Genomic DNA, 22,199 nt, shown 5'->3' with positions numbered 1-22,199 from the left:
ACACAAAGCTGTTATTTTTCAAGCTAAGCGTTAGCCCTACACTACAATTTAACCCTTACAAGGGTGTGTCTTTTTTTTGCTTGTTTTTAAACCAGTATGCTGCTGGGAGCATTTACTGTGTTTGACAACTATGTGGCCAGGTAACATTCAACACAGAGGTAAAGACCCTGATCACCATTACCTTCACCCCCCAAAAAAGAAAAGATTTCTTAAATATTTCAGAAGTGCAACGCGTGGATATTAATAACAGTATCCGTGTTGACTGTATCAGCCTTGGATAATCCAAGATGAGCATTATTGAAAGAGACTTGGGCCAAACACTGACAAAGCAGAGCCCTACAGTCCTAAAAATGATAGATTGTTAGGTTGTTTAATATTTTTAAAAGTGACATGTGGAGGGGTGCCTGGGTGGCTCGGTGGGTTAAGTGATGAACTCTTGATTTCAGCGCAGGTCATGATCTGGGTTTGTGGGATCAAGTCCCCCTCTCCCCCTCCTTGGGCTTCATGCTGGCAGCGCGGAGCGTGCTTAAGATTCTCTCTTTCCCTCTCTCTCTGCCCCTCCCCTGCTCGCACTCTCTCTCTTTTTCTCAAAATAAATAAATAAATAAATCTTTTAAAAAGTGACCTGTGGATACAGATGAGGACAACTTACAAATATGTCTTTGAAAAGCACAGCGACAACTACAACTGGTTCTTTCCTACATGTCCCACTACATTTGCTGTCTTTGACAATTCAGCGTGTTTTCTGTGTACCGGGGCTTTATCACAACCTTTCTCTCTGGGCCACACTATAACTTGGCAAGCTCCAATACATGACCGTGGAAGGAGAAATTGTCAAGTATAGAATCTGAAAGACAGCCTCTTCAGTAAGTCTGAGAAGTGTGCAGATTGAAGTGTCATTTGGGAGTTATCTGAAGATATGCAGCTGGCAGCTGGCCTTAAATAAGCTGGAATTCTTGCAGAAAATGCAGAGGATTCTGAAGGAAGAGTTGTATTTAATACAAAACCAATGCACATCTTATTCAAGAGACCATGTGTAATAATCCTCAGGAAGTGGTACAAGGCTGCTGTTCAGATATGGCTATTACTTTTAAGGGACTGACACCCAAAAAGATGATAGTGATGATGTATGGTATGCACTGGCTCAGGGCATTCATTATTTCAACAGCACACTGGTCTTCTTGCCTCCAAATGGTTCAGAAAGTGACTGACGGCTGGGAAATAATAGCATTGTGCTGTCCAAAAGCACTTAAAATGTGGATTCACTTGAAGTGTGAACTGAGATGTGTAAGTGTAAAATACACACTTAATTCAATAATACACATATTATTTGAAAACCAATACAAAAAGTATAAGCTATCCCAGTAATTTTATATGTTGACTCACATTGAAATAATATTTTTAATATGTTGCATTAAATAAAATACAAAATTCTGTTTCATTTTATTAATTTGTTTAATAGAGAATTTTAAATTACGTATGTGTCTCAGATTATATTTCTATTGGATAACAAAAGTGTAAAACATTCCATTGTCACCATATGTATTAATTTAACTGCCTGTCCCCAGAGCAGCATTTCAAAGACCATTTATTGCAGGGATCTAACTTCTAGAAAAGGTTTCAAGTATTTGGGTACATAAATAGATATTTCCTAAGTGCATTCTCTGGACCCCATATCATCTTTAATTTTTGTGAAAATATTTGAAAATTTAATAAGCAAGTACTGTTGTCTAAAAGCATTCTATTGAGTTACTGTTATAGACTATGGCACTGCATAGAAGCAGCTGGACAAGCACTGTCTCCAGTCTAGGATATTCTTTAAACCAAAACAAACCAAAACAAACAAAAAAACCAACTGGCAGGTACACGCCAACACTACATTCTTCCACTACTGGCAGTGGGCTGACAATCATCGCCTCTACAGTGTAACTACATTATATTTTTAAGGAAAATTTTGCACTCATGGAGACGTAAGCTCAATTTTGAATATTGCTGAGGTTGCCAGGAAAACCCACAAACAAGTTGCTGATCTGTAAAATTTTGCTAGCGGGAAAAAAAAAAAAAAAAAAAAAGATTACTGACATACCTGTTCAAGTGACCAAAATCCAGAACACTCACAACACCAAATGCTAGTGGATGTGGAGCTGAGGATGTGGAGAAACAGGGACTCTCATTCATTGCTCACGGGAATGCAAAATGGTATAGCCACTTTGGAAGACAATTTGGCAGTTTCTCACAAAACTCTTACCATACTCTTAAACATACCCTTACCATATGATCTAGCAATCGCACTTCTTGGTATTTATCCAAAGGACTTGAAAACTTATGTCAACACAAAAAACGTGCATACAGATGTTCACATCAGCTTTACTCATAACTGCTAAAACTTGGAAGCAATCAAGATGTCCTTCAGTAGGTGAACGGACAAATAAACCACGGTACACCCAGACAATGACATTATTTAACACTAAAAGGAAATGAGCTATGAAGCCATGAGCAGACATGGAGGAAACTTAAATGCATATTATTCAACGAAAGAAGCCAATCTGAAAAGGATGCAACTGAGGTGGGGGATCAATAAACAGGGCACAAGAGCTTTTCAGGGCAGTGAAAATACTCTGTATGATACCCTAGTGATGGATACATGTCATTAGACATTTGTCCAAATCCATGGAATGTACGAACTTTGGGTTATTATAATGTGTAAATGTAGATTCATCAATTTTAACAAAGGTACCAGTCTGGTGGGGGATGCTGATAATGAGAGAGGTTATGCAGGTGTGGGGGCAGGGAATATATGGGAGATTTCTGCACCACCCAATTTTTTTGTGAACCCTAAACTGCTCTAAAAAATGGAAGTCTTGAGAGGAAAAAAAAAAAAAAAAAAGGACTGAATACTTTCCTAAAAGGATTGCTATGGTCTGAATGTTTGTGTTCCCCCCAAATTCACCTTGGAATCCTAACGCCCAATGAGGGTGGGACTCTAGCCAATGGGATTAGTACTTTTATAATGGAGATCCCACAGAGCTCCTGAGCCTCTTTTGCCAGGTGAAAATACAAGAAGTCTAAAACCCAGAAGAGGGCCCTAACCTGGCGTTGCTGGCACCCCGATCTCAGACTTCCAGCCTCCAGAATTGTGAGAAATAAATTTCTATTGTTCATAAGCTATGCAGTCTGTCGTATTTTGTTACAGCAGCATGAACAGACCAAGACAGGAATTGGTCCCGAGAGTGGAGTGCTGCTGTTAACAAATACCTAAAAATGTGGAAGTGAGTTTGGAATTGGGTAATCGGTAGAAGCTGGAAGAATTTTGAGGTGCATGGTACAAAAACCTACATTGCCACGAACACACCATTTAAATTGCATTTAAAGCAATTCCAGTGAGAACTCAGAAGGCAAAAAGGAAAGCTGTGGAGAAAGCTTCAGTTTTCTTAGAGAATCCCTGAGTGGTTGTGAACAGAGTATTAGTAGAAATATGATGGATGGTAAAGGCCATTCTGATGAGGTCTCAGATGGAAATAAAGAACATGTTAATGGAGACAAGAGGAAAGGTGATCCTTGCTATAAAGCAGCAAAGGGCTTTGCTGAATTGGATTCTTGTCTTGGGGGTTTTGTGGAAGGTAGAACTTGTGAGTGATGAAACCGGATATTTGACTGAGGAAATATTTCTAAGCCAACTGTTGAAGGAGTGGCCGAATTCTTCTTGAATGCTTATAGTAAAATGTGACAAGAGAAATGATTTAAAGATAGTGATCAAAGAGGAAATAGAACCTAAAAATCTGGATACTTTTCAGCATTTCCATATTGAAAGAAATGGGAAAGTCTGTTCAAGAGAGGACAGGGTGTGACCAAACCACCTTTTGATTAAGGGGTCAGTATGGGTTTGAACCAAAGAGTTAGGTAGCGACTGAAGAAGGAAAAGTCCATGTGAACTGAAGAGGAAGGAATGAGGCTGGCTGTTGGACTTGGATTTTACAGGATGGGATCTTAGAGCTATGGCTATGACATCAGGCAATTCTTCAAGGCAAGGAGGAAGGACCCTAAATGCAATTCAGAAATCATCAGAGCTGCCCCTTCAATTTCACAAACTTGTGGTGGGGCATTTCCTGGGTTTCAGCAGGCCACACAACTTCCAACCAAACCAAAGTGCTGTTTCCCAAAGCCATGGGGGGCTGACCCCTGCCCAGCAGAGCCACTGGGAGCATAGCTACCTCCACCTAGATTTGGAAGGATGAAACTGCCCAGAGCTGCGAGCGTACAACCCAAGCACAGGGCCACTTCAAGGGCAAGGCCACCAGAGAACCCCAACCAGGGCAATTCCCAATCAAGGCCATGGGGGTGGGGCCACCCCTTGGACCCCAGACTGGTAGAACCATCAGTGTGCAACTGCAACCCATGAGAGCTGCCCTGCAAAGCCACTGGGCTGCAAATGCCCCTCAGGGTCTAGAAGGTGAGACCCCTCACCCCCAGCTGATCCAGAAGCTAGGACCTCCATCCCAGAGGGTTGAACATCTAAAGATTACTCTCAAGTCTTAGGATTTAATGTTAGTTGCCTTGTGGGGTTTTAAACTTGCTTGGAACCTGCTGTCCCTTCTTTCTCTCCTATTTCTTCTTCTTGGAATGAAAATATCTATCTTATGTCTGTCCCACCATTGTATTTCAGAAACACATAACTTGTTTGGTTTCACACGTTCACAGCTGGAAGGGATTTCCTCAGAATAAATCATACCTTGAGTCTTACCCATACATGATTTACATGAGACTCTGCACTTTATAGACTTGTAAGTGGATGCTGGAAGAGTTATTAAGACTTTTAGGGCTGTCGGGAGGGAATGAATGAATTTTGTTTGAGAGAAGGACATGAATCTGAGGGGCCAAGTATGGAATACTATGATCTGAATGTTTGTGTCTCCCCCCAGAATTCACATGTTGGAATCCTAACACCCACTGTGGTGGTGTTAGGAGGTGAGGTCTTTGAGAGGTGATGAGGTCACAGGGGTGGGACCCTCGTGAATGGGATTAGTGCCCTTATCCTTATCAGAGAGATCCCAGAATGCTCCCTAGCCGTTTCCACCATGTGAAACGTGAGGATACAATGAGAAGTCTGCAACCTCTGAGGTTGCATTGTGAGGATACAATGAGAAGTCTGCAACCTCTGAGGGAAGAGAGCCCTCACCTGACCTAGCTATACCCCTGACCTCAGATCTCCAGCCTCCAGAACTAGGAGAAATGTCTGTTGTTAATAAGCTATATAGTCTGTAGTATTTTGTTATAGCAAAGCAAATTAAGGCAAGAACTATAGAGATATCTGGTCAAATTTCTCTTTCTGAAGTTGGGTTTCTAGTGTTAACAGGGCAGAAGCCTTCTCTCTTTGCCTCACTGTTACATACCCTAATACAGGTCTTTATACACAGTAGGTATTCAGTATATTATAGATTATTAAATAATATTACATCTGTAAAGCACTATGCATATATGAAGGATAGTGTGGTTACTGCTGCCAAATAACTTTTCTTCTGCTCCTATGGCACTGACTCTCTACCTAGTACTATTTTCCCAACTAAAGTTGCTTAAAGACAGACTTCACATGTGAGGACCCTTTATATCCTCCATAACATGTTGCACATACCAGCCATACAGTAAAACTCTAAAAGCTCAGTAGCAAGCAATAAATAACCTTACCAAAAAAAAAAAAGATTTTTATACTTTCACTATAAAAGGCATCACACAACACACACACACTATTTTACAAGACTTGGGATGTAAGGTTATAAATGAAGAGGCTAAATGTGCTGGAAATGAAAATTATATGTGTATGACTTCGAATACAAGTTAATTGTAAAGCACCTATTCAAAGAGTCATTTTTGGGTTTTTTTAATTAAAAAAAAAAAGTAGCCCTTGGGGTGCCTGGGTAGCTCAGTTGGTTAAGCGACTGACTTTGGCTCAGGTCATGATCTCATGGCTTGTGGGTTCAAGTCCCATGTTGGGCTCTGTGCTGACAGCTCAGAGACTGGAGCCTGCTTCAGATTCTGTGTCTCTGTCTCTCTGTGCCCCCTTCCCATTCATGCTCTCTCTCTCTCTCTCTCTCTCAAAAAAAAAAAAAAAAAAAGGTAGCCCTTGGAGCAACAAGGTGGCTTGGTTAAGCCACCAACTTAAGTTGCTTAATTCAGTTAAGCATCAGACTCTTGATTTCAGCTCAGGTCATAATCTCACGGTTCATGGGTTTGAGCTCCACGTTGGGCTCTGTGCTGAGAGTGCAGACCCTGCTTGGGATTCTCTCTCTCCCTCTCTCTGCCCATCCCCTGCTCTCTCTCAAAAAATAAATAAAATAACTTGGAAAAAAAAAAGGGCAGCCCCTGAAATATTAATGTAGGGAAAAGTGGAAAGAGCACTGAAGTTGGAGGCAAGAAGACCTAAATTAGAAACAATTCCACTGCTTATGAGCTATGTAATGATGGGTAAGTCATTAACTTCTCTGAGCCTCCATTCCTTATCTGTAAAAGCGGTAACCTTTATCTCACAATATTTAACAGGAAAGTGTCCAGCATGTATCTAATACTTAATGGGTGTTCAAGGGTTATTTATATAGCAGTATATTTCTATCATACACATGTATTACTTTTATGAATAAGTTAGCAAGTTAAGTGAACAAAGTAGATTCAAGAGATCTGGATTCTAATTCTTTTAAGATTTTATTTTTAAGTAATCTTTACACTCAGCGTGGGGCTCGAACTTACAACCCTGAGATCCAGAGTCACGTGCAGTATTGATTGAGCCAGCCAGGCGCCCCCTGGGTTCTAATTCTCACTCTACTATTCAACAGTTTGACATTGCGCTCTAAAATTCTTGTTGATAAAATAAGGATAATAGAACCTGCTCTACTTACCTTACAGGAAGTTGTGAGGATAAAAATAAGAAAACAGGTCAAAGTGATGTCAAAAATCTGTTAGTATTTCATCAATTAAAAATATATGGTAGTGATTGCAGTGTTATAATTTGAATGGTAAAAATAAAAGCCACAAATGTCCAAAAAAAGAATTATCTAAATATATAAATGGATATTTCCATCTATATATAAATAGATACCATACATTCTATTTTTGAATATAAAATATTCAAAATATATTTTATTTTATATTTGGCATTTGCCAAATAATATATTTGGCATTTGCTTCAATATAAAATAAGAAAGGAGAAGTGAGTCCGGGTATGATGAAACAGGACTGATATTGAGTTAATAATCATTAAAGCTGGGTAATGATTTCATTATAATATTCTGCTTATTTTGTATGTTTGAAAACTTCTCTAGTAAAAAACACTAGGGGCATCTGGGTGGCTCAGTGGATTGGTTGAGCATCTGACTCTTGATTTTGGCTCAGGTCATGATCCTAGGGTCATGGGATGAGCCCCATGTCGGGCTCCTCGCTGAGCATGGAGCCTGCTTGAGATTCCTTCTCTGCCTCTCCCTTTGCCCCCCTCCCTCTTTTTCCCTCTCAAAAAAAAATTAAATATAATTAACATATTGAAAGATACATGTAAGTAATATGTTGTAAGATAAATAATATATGCAAACATATGCTAATTAGGTCATTCATGACCTTTGTGAGGTCAGCTGCAGTGTAGGAAGGGAGCAAGGACATAAGCAGGAATGCAAGAGTCTGAATGAATAAAGTAACTAGTCAGGCTTAGATAGCTACCAAAGATGGCCATCACCAGTTCCTTCCTCCCTATAAGCACATGCCACTTTTCCTATTGAGAAGTGAGGTCCATTGTCCCTCCTTTGGACTCTGGGATGCTTTGTGACTTGCCATGACCCACAGAATGCAGTGGAAATGACACAGTGCCATTTTGGGTCTAGATTTCAAAACTGTGTTTTTTTGTTTTATGAAAACATGCCTATATTATGAATTTTAAAAAGCCTGCTGCTGTTGCAAAGCCATGGCAGACTAAGCCATTGGGAGCTGAATTATTCTCCACAGTGCAAGATCTCCTTCAGTTTTATTAATCATCCTACTCAAAATGTGAATTCAGCAAACCCTGTTGCAGCCCATTCCCACACATCCTCAGGCTTTGCAAGGAGGTAGTTTTGTGATAATGATGGAAAAACTACTAGTTCTAAGACAAGATGAGACAATTGAAGTCTTTCTGATTGCCTGACATTTTTCCATTATAGGGCTTCTAATGGTTTTATACAACATTTAGCAACTCCTAGGATCCGTCAAAGCTGAATAATTACCTAAATTTCAAGAGCTTAATTCAAAGTTTAAATTGAAGGAGGTGTTTGTTTTAGAAAATGCCCAGTTTCTAAAGCCTATTCTCTAAAGAAGACTCGGTGCTGGCCATCCTAACAGTTGTGGTACTTGCTATTTTTGACGCTCAGCTCCCACAGCTACGGGTTTCCCATCCTTCTCCTCACCCAACCCCCCACCACAATGCTACCCTATAGAGAAATTATTTTTTTGTAACTACCACCAACTCCCTAACATTTCCTTATTCCCGTACCACATTCAGTTTCAAGTTCTATTATTGCAATATAAAGTATGTGTACTGGCCTTTCTTTTTAAAGAGTTAAGGATAACCGCTTACAGAAATTCAATCTATAGCGTGCAAAGCATCAGAAAGGGAAAAAGGCAGGGAAGGGGAGGAGATAAAGAAAACTTCAGCATCATGATGTGTAGAAACAGAATGCATTTATTATTATTTCAGATATATTTAAAGAGATTATCTCACTATTTGGATAAAGAAATAAATCTAGCTATATAATATTTAAAGGGGCATACTGAAAAAATGACATTAAAAGGTTGAAAGTAAAGGAACAGAAAAATATTTCAAGCAAGTATTACCTACAAGCAATATGAAAATCAGACAAGAGATCTTAATGCCGAAAGTTGTATCAGCAATAAAATGTCAACAATTATAAATGGGATAATTCATCAAGGACATGTAATAATCCTGATCCTGAATGAATCTAACCTCAAAATATATAACCCAGAAAGTTTGATTCTTTTTGATATACCCTGAAAACTCAAAATAAATTATTTTGGTTAGATAGTGATTTCATGGAAACATTCTATTATGAAGATTTCCCCTCAAGAGACTGTACAAGTCCATTTGCTTCACAATTTGATTTAATTTTTCTTTTGTTTTTATGTTTATCAAAGCCATAAATACACATAAAGTACCGACTAGTTCCATAAGATTTGCTAATAAAAATAATTACACTCTTTTGGCAATTCTCTTTATATTTACTTTCATGATCTAAATAACATGCTTCTTTTTTGCTGACTTTTTTTAGTTTAGTGATTTTCTACTTACTCCCTTAAGGAGAATGAGGATTTGGCTCGTTGATCTCCTCACCATCAACACAGATACACTCCCATTCTTCCAACACATTTACATCTTACCTTTGGTTAATTCACTATTCAGTATTAGTGTTACTGTGACTGTGGATGATACCCGGAGATGAACCACGTAATAAACCATAGTTACTTTTTCCTATGCTATATAGCTTTTCCCCTAGAGTTAAGGGTCTTGTTCTTTTATTTATCTAGCTTTCTATGAACTTAATTATTTAATTATTAAATTTAATTATTGAACTAAATCCCAAATTAAATCATCTCTCAAGATGTTCATTCATGCCTGATTTTCTACCAATTTCATCTTCTTTAAGCTGCTTCCAGAGTCTCTGACCTGCACTCATCTGGACTGATACCCCTCTTGCCAAGACACAGCTATCTTCTTTGGAAGGTCCCTCCACTTTTCCCCACACTGGGGCTCCTGTTTCCTGAATCCTGTGGCTTCTTCTCTTGGTTTGCTTTCTCCTTTTAATGGAGCACATCCTTCTGGAGATTCTTCAAGAAGGTTATGTGAGAACTTGCATGTCTTAAAAATCCCATTCTAATTCCTGATTGTTCACATATAACCTGTTTTCCCCCCACCTGGAAGCTTGCAGAATCTTTTCGTTGGTCTATAGTAAACTCTCATGATGATGTGTCTTTGGGAGAAACTATTTTTATCTGTTGTGCTAGGTACTTGGTAGACCTTTCAATCTAGAATCTTGTGTCCTTCAATTGTGGAAAATTTTCATGCCTCATTTCATTGATTTTGTCCACTCCAGAGACTTCCTATCATTCAGGTCTTGGACATGCTGGACTAGTTCTTTACATTTCTAATCTTTTCTCTCTTGTTTTCCATCTTTTTAACATTTTTTGCTCTACTTCCCAGGTATTTACCTTAAGTTTATATTCCAACCTACCTATTAAGTTTACTGTTTCTTCTACCATGTTTTTAATTTGCAAGAGCTCTTATTTATTCCTTGAATATTCCTTGTTTCAGGGATGCAGTATCTTTTCTCTTTGGGAATATTAAGTGATAGGATTTTGTTTGTTCTGTTTTATTTCCTTCTCCTTACATAAACAATGTTGTGTTTTGTTCTGTTTTCTGATTGTTCTCTTTCATGTTAGAGGCTTTCCTTAGATGTCTGGTCATTCATGAGCTGCCTGCTTACATTTAAGGTTAAGGGACTAAAAAGCTGCCTAGATGTTTTAGCACATATAAGGGGCTTATTGACTATGAACTTTAACATTAGATGATCTGGCTGGGCTTTCTGTTGGGGAACCACTGATTGTCAGCATTATTTCCTCTTTCCTCCTGGGCTGATAAGATTTCCAGAGGCTTTTAATCTCCCCGCATAGGATAAATGTTTGTGCCGGCATTTTAGGAGCTACGTAAGACAGGAAGGTTGGGAGTGCAAGGACAAGCTCACCATTAAATGTGCATATGTTCATTTAATCCCCTTGTTTTTGATGAAGCAGAAACCATAGTCTAGAATTAGGACTGGAGGGTCCTGGGTTTCCCCGGGGAGCTAATTTCCCCACAGAATCCAGCAAAGACCTAGATCAGGAGTGATGGGGATGGGGTAAAAATAGGGGGTATTAATGAAACTACGTAACCTTAGAGTCAACTAACTCCTTGGAATCTTCTCACTTATCCCCATGTGCCAAATGTCCAGCAGCTAAGCATTTACTTCCTGTTGAAAATGGGAATTCTTCTTCTCTTACAAAACTAAAAAAAATTGTTTGGAAGGCACCAATCCAACAACTGTGGCATTTATGGGTTCAGGGTGTAATAGGCAGTCTCCCACCCCCTCACTCTAAAACAAAGGTTGACAGTTGACCAGCACTGACTATTTACACACAATTCCTGGTCAACTTTTCAGATGTCCCATTTTTAAATATGAATGGATCACCAAAAATCATCAGAAATTTGAGAAAAGTTTACAACCTGAAAAAAACATAACAAACATAAAAGTGGGACATAATCTCAGAGGAAAGAAAAATAATTTGGGGAATAGAAGAGAACTTTAAACAAATTTTTAGTTAGTGCTTAGGAACCAGAAACTTCCCACTACATCATTTCACAGCCACACCATAAGACAGAAATTGTTATGCTCATCCTGAAGATTAGAACGTTGATGTTCAGAATGACTATGCCTTGTATTAGCCTATGCTCCCAGCCAGTGACATGGTTGGGATTTGAGTCTTCCTTCATGTTCTGATTCCCTAGTGCTCTTTGAGTTGAACCACAGCTTCTTTGGTATTTAAAAATTCCACACAGCATATCGTTATACAGAACCATATGAAAATAAGTCCCCAATACATAAAACCACAGAATTCTTAGTTGGAAAGCATTTGTCTTTATTTCTATCCCCTTTATGCTATGCTTTTTTTTTTTTTAATTTATTTTTAGAGAGAGCGAGAGCACAAATGGGGGAAAGGGACAAAGGGAAAGAAAGACAGAATCCTAAGCAGGCTCCATGGTCAGCACAGAGCCCAATGTGGAGCTCGATCCCATGACCCTGGGATCGTGACCTGAGCGGAAACCAAGAGTCGAATGCTCAACCAACTGAGCCCCCCAGGCAGCCCCCACCTCTGTATGTTATTCTTTTAACCTAGGCATCTTTTATTGGTAACTTAAAGTCACACTAACATTCATAGCAGGAACAATTTTAAGTTGCATGTTCTCAAGGAATATACCACAGAACGAAGCACAGAGACAGAGGTATAGCCAAGAGAGGCTAAATTTGGAATTTGAGATTCTCACATAATTCTACCACTAGATAGTAAGTAAGCCAAGAAGTCTCCCCCCAGATTTTGTGTGTATTCTTTACTTACATAGCAATGATTAAGGCAGGAATAATGAATACCATGTAACAGAAATTCAATAAATGTATGTTGAGCAAATGAATGAACAGATGAAAGTGTCAACTCTGTCCAAAAAAATTATTTACAACCAAAGATAAGATTTGACAAAAGGAAAAAACCCTCTGTTTCCACAGTCTATATAACAGATCATAAATACTGAGCAGTTCACACTGCATAGAGTAAATATACATTAAGTGCATCCAACAATGTTTACAACACTTTAAAATGAGTTTAAACATAAGGGTAGTAGGAAAGGCAATACTTTGATTTGGGGTGACCATTTTCATAACCATTCAGGCTGGAAAATAACTTAGCAAAATACAAAAAACAAAAGCAATGCGGGAAATATTCAAGTAAGTTTTTACTTTCACAATGTAGACTATAAGGTAAGCCTTGGGTCCATTCCACAACCAATCCACACCAAGTCACTAAAAGAAACAAAATAATCTGCTGCCCTATGTCAGGCTTTGGACAAAAATAGGAATTTTTACAAACAGGCTACTTATTTAATAATAAACGCAGTAGCAAATTCTAAACCTAGTATTTGGACTTAATACCAGAGAAGTGTCCTCTATAGCCAGAGTAAACCTAGCAGCAAGTGGCAAAAGACAATATGTCACTGATGTTGGATCCTAACACCACCACTCTTAATACTCAGTGTTCTAAGCACCTTATACAAATACACTTGTTTACTAGATTGGTCACTTTAGGCAGAATATTTTAGGACCTTCACATTCACCGATGTGGACAGCAATTCCTGACCAAGTATCTCTTCCTGATTTTCCCCAACAGAACCCATCACTGTTAGAAAGACTCTATCACCATTTTTCTTTATTTTCTTATAATAAATAATATCTTCGGTCAATTTCCCCCCCCCCTCCAAAAAATGGCATTTAAATTAGCCTGCAAAGTCTCATTGTTAGTATATGTATAATTCCTGTCAGGTAGTGAGAAATATTAGGTGAGGCAACAGAGTGGCTGAGGGGATGTGTAATTTAAATAGGATGGTCATGATGTTGTACTGGACCATTATATGAAGGCAAATACTATGCTGTCCAGGGACTCCTCAGTCCTTTGAGAGAATCATAGCCCACCTCATGGGAATCATATACACAAAAGGAAGGTCAAGTGGCAGTCATGGCAGGGAATCCCAGACAGTGATGCTGTATCAGGTGACAGCAGCACTAGTTTATGTGGGCCATGCTGATGCCTAAGATGTCTAAAGGGAAAATTCTTCATATTTTCATCCTTTTTTTTCTTTTTTTACTGAAAATCTAACCCATTGGAAACAGCATTCACTTCAACATAAAAAGAAACTTTCTCTTTTCCCTCCGTAACTCAGAACACTAACCAGTAATACTGTAAAGTAGGAAACCTACTTAAATCTCAGCTTCCCTGAAGAGTTTATATTTGGCATACTAGAGATATTTCCAACACCATTCCTCAAATTCCTCTAAAGACCTCTCCCACTTATAGCAGTATTTGCCCAAGACTTCAATAAGGCCTTTTTCTTCACCAGCTTCAATATTCAAAGTTACTTGGAAATTGTGATGGAAAAAAAAAATGGTGCAAAAATAGTTCTTTTAAAAAAAAAAATCTCATGTATTCTTCTGCTCTATCTCCAAAAAACATAAAGTATATATAATTGAAATCCATCTTTAACTATAAAAACACTTTGAGATCATCTCATAAATTTTCCTTAAAAAAATTGACAGAGGTGTCTCCTATTAATCAGTAATTACATTTGTTAAGTCACCTCCTTGTACACTTAGCCAGTGTGTCCCTTAAGAAAGATGTAGGAGGGGCGCCTGGGTGGCTCAGTCGGTTAAGCGTCCAACTTCAGCTCAGGTCATGATCTCACAGTCCATGAGTTCAAGCCCCGCGTTGGGCTGTGTGCTGACAGCTCAGAGCCTGGAACCTCCTTTGGATTCTGTGTCTTCCTCTTTCTCTGCCCCTCCCCCACTCACACTCTGTCTCTCTCTCCTTCAAAAATAAATAAACATTAAAAAAAAATTAAAGAAAGTTGTAGGAAAATGGGGCACCTGGGTGGTTCAGTCAGTTGGGCATCCGACTTCGGCTCAGGTAGTGATCTCATGGTTCATGAGTTCGAACCCCATGTCAGGAGCCGTACTGACAGCTCCGACCCTGGAGCCTGCTTCAAATTCTGTGTATCCTTCTCTCTCTGCCCTTCTCCCACTTGTACTCTCTCTCCCTCTCAAAAATAAATAAACGTTAAAAAAAAAAAGATATAGGAAAATAATGAGTTACTTCTATGTTCCAGTCACTCTCCAAGCTGCATCACAAAAAGTATGTAAGATCTAAAGTTTAATGCCCACTCTGCTATTTGTTAGCTCTACAATATTGGGCGTATTACTCAAATATTCTCAATCTTTTTTTTAAATGTTTATTTATTTATTTTGAGAGAGAGAATAAGAGAGTGCACATGAGCGGGGGAGAGTCAGAAGGAGAGAGAGAATCTCAAGCAGGCTCCATGCTGTCAGCACAGAGCCCAACCCAGGGCTCAGTCCCACGAACCATGAGATCATGACCTGAGCCGAAATCAAGAGTCGGATGTTTAACTGACTGAGCCACCCAGGCACACCTCAAATACTCTTAATGTTAACATCTTGAGATTGGGGATAATAATAGTTACCTTATAGGGTGAGTGTGGGTTTTGTTTTTTTTAATGTTTACTTATTTAGTTTTGAGAGAGGGAGGGAGCAGGAGAGAGACAGAGAGGGAGACAGAGAATCCCAAGCAGGCTACGCATTGTCAGTGCAAAGCCTGATGTGGGGTTCGAACTCACGAACCGTGAGATCATGACCGGAGCTGAAATCAAGAGTTGGACACTTAGCCAACTGAGCCACCCAGGTGCCCCAAGTTACCGTGGGGTTTAAACTAGCTAATGGTTGTGGTGAAACCTTAAGAACCATAGTTGGCACCTAGCATAAGCTGCGTATAGCTAAGAACCAGAACTATTGCAGGAAAGAAAAGTTGGCCAGAATTCCTGGCAAAAGGCTGAAGAATCAGATTAGTATTCTCTCAAGAATCTTTAGTCTTGGGCCTGCATCCATTTGAGGGGAAGGTCTGGAGAACTATTCGGGAAAGCCTTGGGGCAGACTGGTCCAAACACAAAACCAAAGGTTATGGATGGGACCAGACTGGCCTCTGGAATGCAACATTTGACTCAAGTTGGCATGTGGAAGCAATGCAATAGGGTTTGCTTTAAAAATATATAGTGCTATGTAAATTGTTATTACTACACACATACACACATCCTAACACACACAGATACCTGCTCTCTAGCAGAGATGGATTTAAATGTTGCATGTTGAGGAGAAGACAGAATAGATGAGTGGCTAAGTATATCAGAATGGTAATAAAGCCAGATTAGAGAGGCCATATAGGGCAGTGGCTAAACATTCAGCCACTAATTGTAGAATACTCAGTTTCCGTTGTCTCCATCACTCACTTTTCAGCACAAACTTGGGCAAGTTAAGTAACTTCTATGCACCTAAGTTTCCTCTTGGATAAAAAAAGGATAATATTAGTACTTACCTCATAGGATTGTTATAAGAATTAAAAAAGTTAATATATATAAAGCACCTTATATATTACATAAATATCTAATATATATCTATATATATAATTTATAACATACAAATAGATGTATATATTAACTACATATATATATGTATGTGTGTGTGTGTATATATATATATATATATATATATATATATATATGGCACTAACAATGTGTGTATAAAGATTGCCTAGGACACGGTAAGCATCAGTTTCCCAATCTGTAAAACGGGAACAATAAAATGTCTTACTTCACAGCTTGTTATAAGAATTAAATAAATTATACTTATAAAGTGCTTAGCACATAATACATCAATAAATATTTGGTATTTTTATTAGAACATAGGTGGGGTACCAAAAATAATTTTTAATCCAGAGAAAAATATTTTGTAATGGAATAGAACGGAAAATATCGTGAAAAACATTATTCCCATTTTAGTGTTGAATATATTTACTGGGAAACCATGAGTAACTTGGCATACTTGTCCACTTTCCACTGTATAAAACACATCTGAATAATTCCATCTCCTAGATCTGTCATGGGATCTAAGTCACAGATAAAAAATACAGAAGACGAAGAAGGGAGAAGAGAAGAGAAAGAAACCATGACTACAAGAGCAATTTTGAAATAATATTCCTCTCAATATTCATTCACTGACAAAGAAAAAATAAACCCTAATAACATAAACTAACAACCAAAAGTCTATATGTAAATGTACTTACAGAAAACATGACACTTTTAAAATTTGAAAAACGGGCACTCATAAAGAAATTTGTTGTAACATGCCTTCTAAAGGACAAATGTTGCCATAAAATTAGAACTTAAAGGTCAATTCATTAAAACCCAAATAAACATAACTCCTGTTTAGTCTACAAAGAAACCCAGAGAATACAGAAGTCAAGGGAATCAAGAAAACTTTAAGGAGGCTGTGGTCAACAGTGTGCTAATTGCTAAAAGGCCAATAAGACAACACCTGGAAAGTGTCCATGAGGTTTAGCAGCAAGGATATAATTGGTGATCTTAACACTGTATGGAGTGGCTGGGATTGCGGAAAATACTAAATAAATCAGCACAGTCTGGGAAATGATTTTCATAGAGAGAGGAACAAAAGACTAAGCATGAGTCACTAACTTTGAGTTAGAATAAGATTCCCTAACTTGGGAGATATTCAAACTGGAATTTTTTTTCAGATTATAATTTTTATTCTAATAGTGGTAAATAAAGCAAATTGATACTGGAGATTTACTCCAAAAAGCATTACTGGGTCGTCCTTTGACCCAAAGTGAATAGAATAATTTTAATCTTTCCACCTAAAAGATGTTGAAGCACAAAAATTTAAGATGATATATATATGAAAGTTTAACCTGAATGATGTTTTCCTGAATTTTATTAGAATACTTCTGTGCCAAAAACAAAATACCAAAAAACCAAAAAACTTCTGTGCTAAGAGATTCTCAGTGGGCGCCTGGCTGGCTCAGTTGGTGAAGCATGCAACTCTTGATCTCGGAGTTGTGAGTTCGAGCTCCACATTGGGTGCAGGGATTACTTACAAAAATAAAATCTTTAAAAAAAACAACAAAAAGAGATTCTCAGCCAGCGATGGAAGGAAGATTTAACATCTTTTTTTAAGGTTTTTGTTTGTTTTGGTTTTGGTTTTTTTGTGTTTCTTTGAGAGAGGGTGAGAGTATGCATGAGTAGGGGAGGGGCAGAGGGCAAGCGAGCGAGAGAATCTTAAGCAGGCCCCATGCCCAGCCTGGAGCCTGACTTGGGGCTCTATCTCACAAAGGTGAGATCATGACCTGAGCCGAAATCAAGGCTGATCTTAACCACTTAACCAACTGATCTATCCAGGTGCCTCAAGATCTTTTTTGAAGATGTGATGCATTTACCAGTCTCTGTCACAAAGGATAATGCAGACAAGTGTTTAAGAAACCACCTGTAAGTTCTTCTGATTAGTTATGGATGACCAGTAATATCATTTATCTAACCATCTAGACATCACTGTCAAATAGAAATATAATGTGAGTCATCATATCAGAATGGCTAAAACCAAAACCATATGAAACAACAAGCATTGGCAAGGATGTGGAGAAAAAGGAATCCTTGTGCACTGTTGATGGAAATGCAACTGGTGCAGCCACTGTGGAAAACAGTATGGAGAGTCCTCAAAAAATTAAAAATAGGACTACCCTATGACCCAATAATCTCACTACTGGGTATTTACCTTACAGAATATGAAAACACGAATTCAAAGCGATATATGCATCCCTATGTTTACTGCAGCATTATTTACAAAAGCCAAACTATGGAAGCAGCCCAAGTGTCCATCAATAGATGAATGGATATAAAAGATGTCGTATGCATATACAATGAAATATTATTCAGCCATAAAAAGGATTGAAATCTTGCCATTTGCAACAACATGGATGGATCTGGAAGATATTATGCTAAGTGAAATTAGCCAGTCAGATAAAAACAAATACCATATGATTTCACTCATATATGGAATTTAAAAAGCAAAACAAATGAACAAAGAAAAAAAGACACACACACACACACACACACACACACACACACACACACTCTTAACTATAGAGAACAAACAGAGGGGAAGTGGGTGGGTGAGTGAATAAAATAGGTGAAGGGGATTAGGAGTGTACTTGTCTCGGTGGGCACTGAGTAAAGTATGGAACCATTGGATTACTATATTGTACACTAGAAATTATTCAACTGCACTGGAATTAAATTTTTGTATATGTTACAAATAAATAAACAATTCTTTTTAAAAATTTTTTTACCGTTTATTTATTTTTGAGACAGAGAGAGACAGAGTGTGAGCAGGGGAGGGACAGAGAGAGAGGGAGACACAGAATCCGAAGCAGGCTCCAGGCTCTGAGCTGTCAGCACAGAGCCTGACGCGGGGCTCGAACTCACAAACCACGAGATCATGACCTGAGCCAAAGTTGAATGCTTAACCGACTGAGCCACCCAGGCACCCCAAAAAGTAAATAACTCTTAAAAAAAGAAATAAATATAAAAGTAAAAAGAAATAGATGTCATTAATTTTAATATTTTCTATTTAATCTAATATACAAAATGTTATTTCAGCATGTAACCAATATAAAAATTATTGCTAAGACATTTCACATTCTTTTTTTTCATACTAAATCTTTGAAATCCAGGTGTATTTTACATTTCTAACACAACTCAATTTGTCCTAGTCTCATTTCAAGTGCTCAGTGGTTGTTTATGGCTAGTGGTTGCTATATTGGACACTACAGGTCTAGAATCCAGATTCCCTGCAAACAGGAATATGAGTTTTCTTGTTCACAGATGTAATTTTAGCATTCAGAAGAGTGCCTGGCACAAAATGAGCCCTCAGTGAATATTTGTTGAATGAATGAACACATGAATGAATTAATCCACGGATTTTATATACATATATGCAAAAAAAATTCCTGTGACATAGATGAAATTTTAATTACATGACTAGAACTATTAGGAGAAGCATGTAATTATATTAAACTCAATTCCAGCCCAGGCAATAGTTTAGCAATATAGGGTTAAGTCAATACAAATTCTTAAATGGGTGCATACTTTCAAATACACTATAAACATGTGTTACTATCCATAGGGAACATTCTTCTATAACCACTTTAAACATGATTTTCTTAAACATTTAGTAAATTAAAATGCTGTCACACTCCTCTAGTAAAATCAAATAAACTATAGCTTTTCTATAGGGAATGAATGAACTCCACATTCATCAAATACACACAACTCTTACATATTCCACTAGTTCTGCAAAGAAAAGTGTTTTGACTTAATGTTCCATTCCCTCTAAAAATTGGCAAAAGAATATTTCAAAAATAGCTTTAAAGCCCCGACAAAAAGTTAAATATGTTCTTTATTTTAAAAATGTTTACCCCCCAAAAGTACTGTAATTATTTAATGTAAATGAAATATGCCCCAAACAGGTGATGTTTAGTAACAAAGGTTGGAGAGAAAACCATACCTTCTCAGCTAAAAGCTCTCTTATCTTGCTTGCTTGAACTCTAAATTTCATGAGCTGGGACTCCAGAGCCACACATCGTTCTTTCCAATCTACTGGTCCTTCTGTCTCAGTAAGCTCTGCCATATTTATTCTAGAAAAGAAAGCATAAATGGCATATAACCCATGAGCATTCAGGATAATTCATTGCGTCATCCTGTATACATATTCACGTTACCATCTAATGATGTCATCCACATACAAATTTTTGAATTCTAAGACAAATTCCATAACTGGTTATATAGCTCATGGAAGAAACTTAGTGGGAGACAGAGGTCAGGGTTGGAGGCCCAGTGTGTTATTCAGTCTTTATATATAACATATCCTTTCCGTGTCTCAGATTATCCAATCTAGAAAAAGCAGGACACTGATAGTAACAAACCATTGTTCTTCATGAGTACGTTGTGAGGAACAAATTAAATACTGTTATTTTTAATAGCACTATGGACAGTATAACAGCACCATCTGAACACAGAGAAGTAGTATTATTTTAGCTCTGCCCAATAGATAAAACATTGTTTTAATCTTCCAGCTCAAAATTTTACCCCACTCCTAGGTTTACAGAACTATCACAATTTGATTCAATTGGTACCATGATAGTTTCTTAGGTTTAAGAAACTTCATTACCAGTGCTACAATTATAAGTTAGATTTACATTACAATTATTACTTATCATCATCCTAAAATCTAAAATTTAAATCTAAATCCTAGATCTAAAATCTCCTTTAAGCCAAAAATCCTTTGGCATATTTAACCAGGCAAAGTATTATGACCTTGGATACATTTGTATAATATTTTTTTTTTTTTTGGTCCAAGAAGAGAAAAGATATAAATATGAATTTGTAATCACCTACATTAAGTACATCTGGAATCAGTGTTTCCCATAATATTAGCTTTCCTTTGGGGAGATTAATCCCAGGGAGAAGCACTGTACTCCACCAAGGGAACTGGTCTAGAAATTTTGAAGTGCAAAAAAACGACTCATTTTTTCTGGTTCTGAGATTCATAAACAGTGTTTTAAATGTTAATGTTTCACCAGGTCATTTGAATAAATGGCCTGATGATATATTTCTGAATTGCCCTTGCTATGAACAGATAAAATCTGTATTAGGAATGGATCTCAAGGAGCCAAGCCCTGGTCTCGGCATATACGTGAGAGCAAAACTCTCAGAACCCCAGGATAGATCTGCAGTTGAAGTGTACTATTCCTTCGTTTTCTAAAAATATGTCTCCCTCACATATTATCCAAGTTGATTTTCTCACTATTGAGTGTAATACAACACTTCCTCATCCTATACCAGTTTTTAAAAACTTTGTGTTGCTAAAAACCCACAGAAGACTATTTTCCTAGTATAAATATTGTTTTATGCTTAAACCAATTTTCATATTCATACTGACATTATCATTCAATAACTTAGAAATAAATAAAAGCAGAGTTGCTCTACAAAGGCTACAACTTTATTGAGCACCCCAACCATCTCAAAGCCTCCAGATGCTCCTAAGTTCTGGCCATAATTTAAGGGAAACTTATAATTGTAAAACTGGACATCATTCTCTTTTAATTTCTTTGTTTTTATAGAAGCCTCATACCATTGTTGTCTGTTTTTTCCTAAGGATATTAGCCTTGTTAATGACACTTATCACCCACATTAGCATTTACTGTCAATGATTTACGAGTAGACCATGCACTTTGTCAGTCGCAAGCTTTTTCTCAATTCTGCTACTTCAGTTCTTTCCTCCTTAGCTTTAGGATGGACAAGGAAAAAAACATATGGACTAAAAATTATAAAATAAAAAGCTGTCCTGAAACAAACACTGTTAAGTCTTGAATCACTTGTACCTTGCAGAGAAATGTAGAAACATTGTTAAGCAAGAAGAGTCTAATTCATGCTGGTAAGTTTCCCTACAATTAAAATAACTTGTGTATGTTCTACTGAAAATTTCTACAGTTTTAAAAATAGCATAAAGGCAAAAAAAAAAATAACCTAAAGGCAGATATTTTTCAACAGATAAAAATCAATCAATACAGTGAACCATATTAATAGACTAACAGACCAAAACCACATGATCATTTCAATCAATGTAGGAAAAAAAATCTGACAAAATTCAACACCCTTTCATAATAAAAACATTCAATAAGCTAGCAATAGAAGGGAACTTCTTCAGCCTGATAAAAAGCACTTAGGAAAAGCCCACAGCTAACATCATACTTAATAATAAATGACTGATCTGCCGAAGACCAGAAATAATACAAGGATGTCTGCTTTGCCACTTCTGTTCAACACTGTACTAGCGGTTCTAGTCAGGGCCAGAAAATAAAATAAAAAGAATCCAGTTTGAAAACTAAACCTAGGCACACCT

General features: G+C 37.6%; 2 protein-coding genes across 10 annotated transcripts in view; one reads left to right on the top strand and one right to left on the bottom strand.

Moving 5' to 3' along the window:
* The window catches only part of PLEKHH2 (pleckstrin homology, MyTH4 and FERM domain containing H2), a 117,984-nt gene that overhangs the window by 90,621 nt on the left and 5,164 nt on the right, over positions 1 to 22,199 (bottom strand). For all 9 annotated transcript variants that reach the window (XR_008289289.1, XR_008289290.1, XR_003424851.2 and 6 more), the window contains exon 2: positions 19,803 to 19,932. Coding sequence is in view for 6 of the 9 variants with exons in the window: in XM_027072564.2 (XP_026928365.1) it covers positions 19,803 to 19,925 (123 nt within the window). In the remaining 3 variants the exon portion in view is untranslated. The remainder of the gene's footprint in view (positions 1 to 19,802; positions 19,933 to 22,199) is intronic.
* C1GALT1C1L (C1GALT1 specific chaperone 1 like) lies at positions 97 to 1,392 on the top strand. Its single transcript, XM_027072046.2, is given in 6 exon segments — positions 97 to 140; positions 622 to 792; positions 794 to 843; positions 846 to 1,007; positions 1,010 to 1,150; positions 1,153 to 1,392. Coding segments are annotated over 6 exon segments (627 nt in total). The 3' UTR covers positions 1,212 to 1,392.

This window comes from Acinonyx jubatus, chromosome A3 (genome assembly GCF_027475565.1).
Source record: "Acinonyx jubatus isolate Ajub_Pintada_27869175 chromosome A3, VMU_Ajub_asm_v1.0, whole genome shotgun sequence".
In the NCBI taxonomy this organism is placed as follows: Eukaryota; Metazoa; Chordata; class Mammalia; order Carnivora; family Felidae; genus Acinonyx; species Acinonyx jubatus.
Note: the sequence above shows the minus strand (reverse complement) of the source record. Positions and strands in the feature narration are given on the sequence as shown.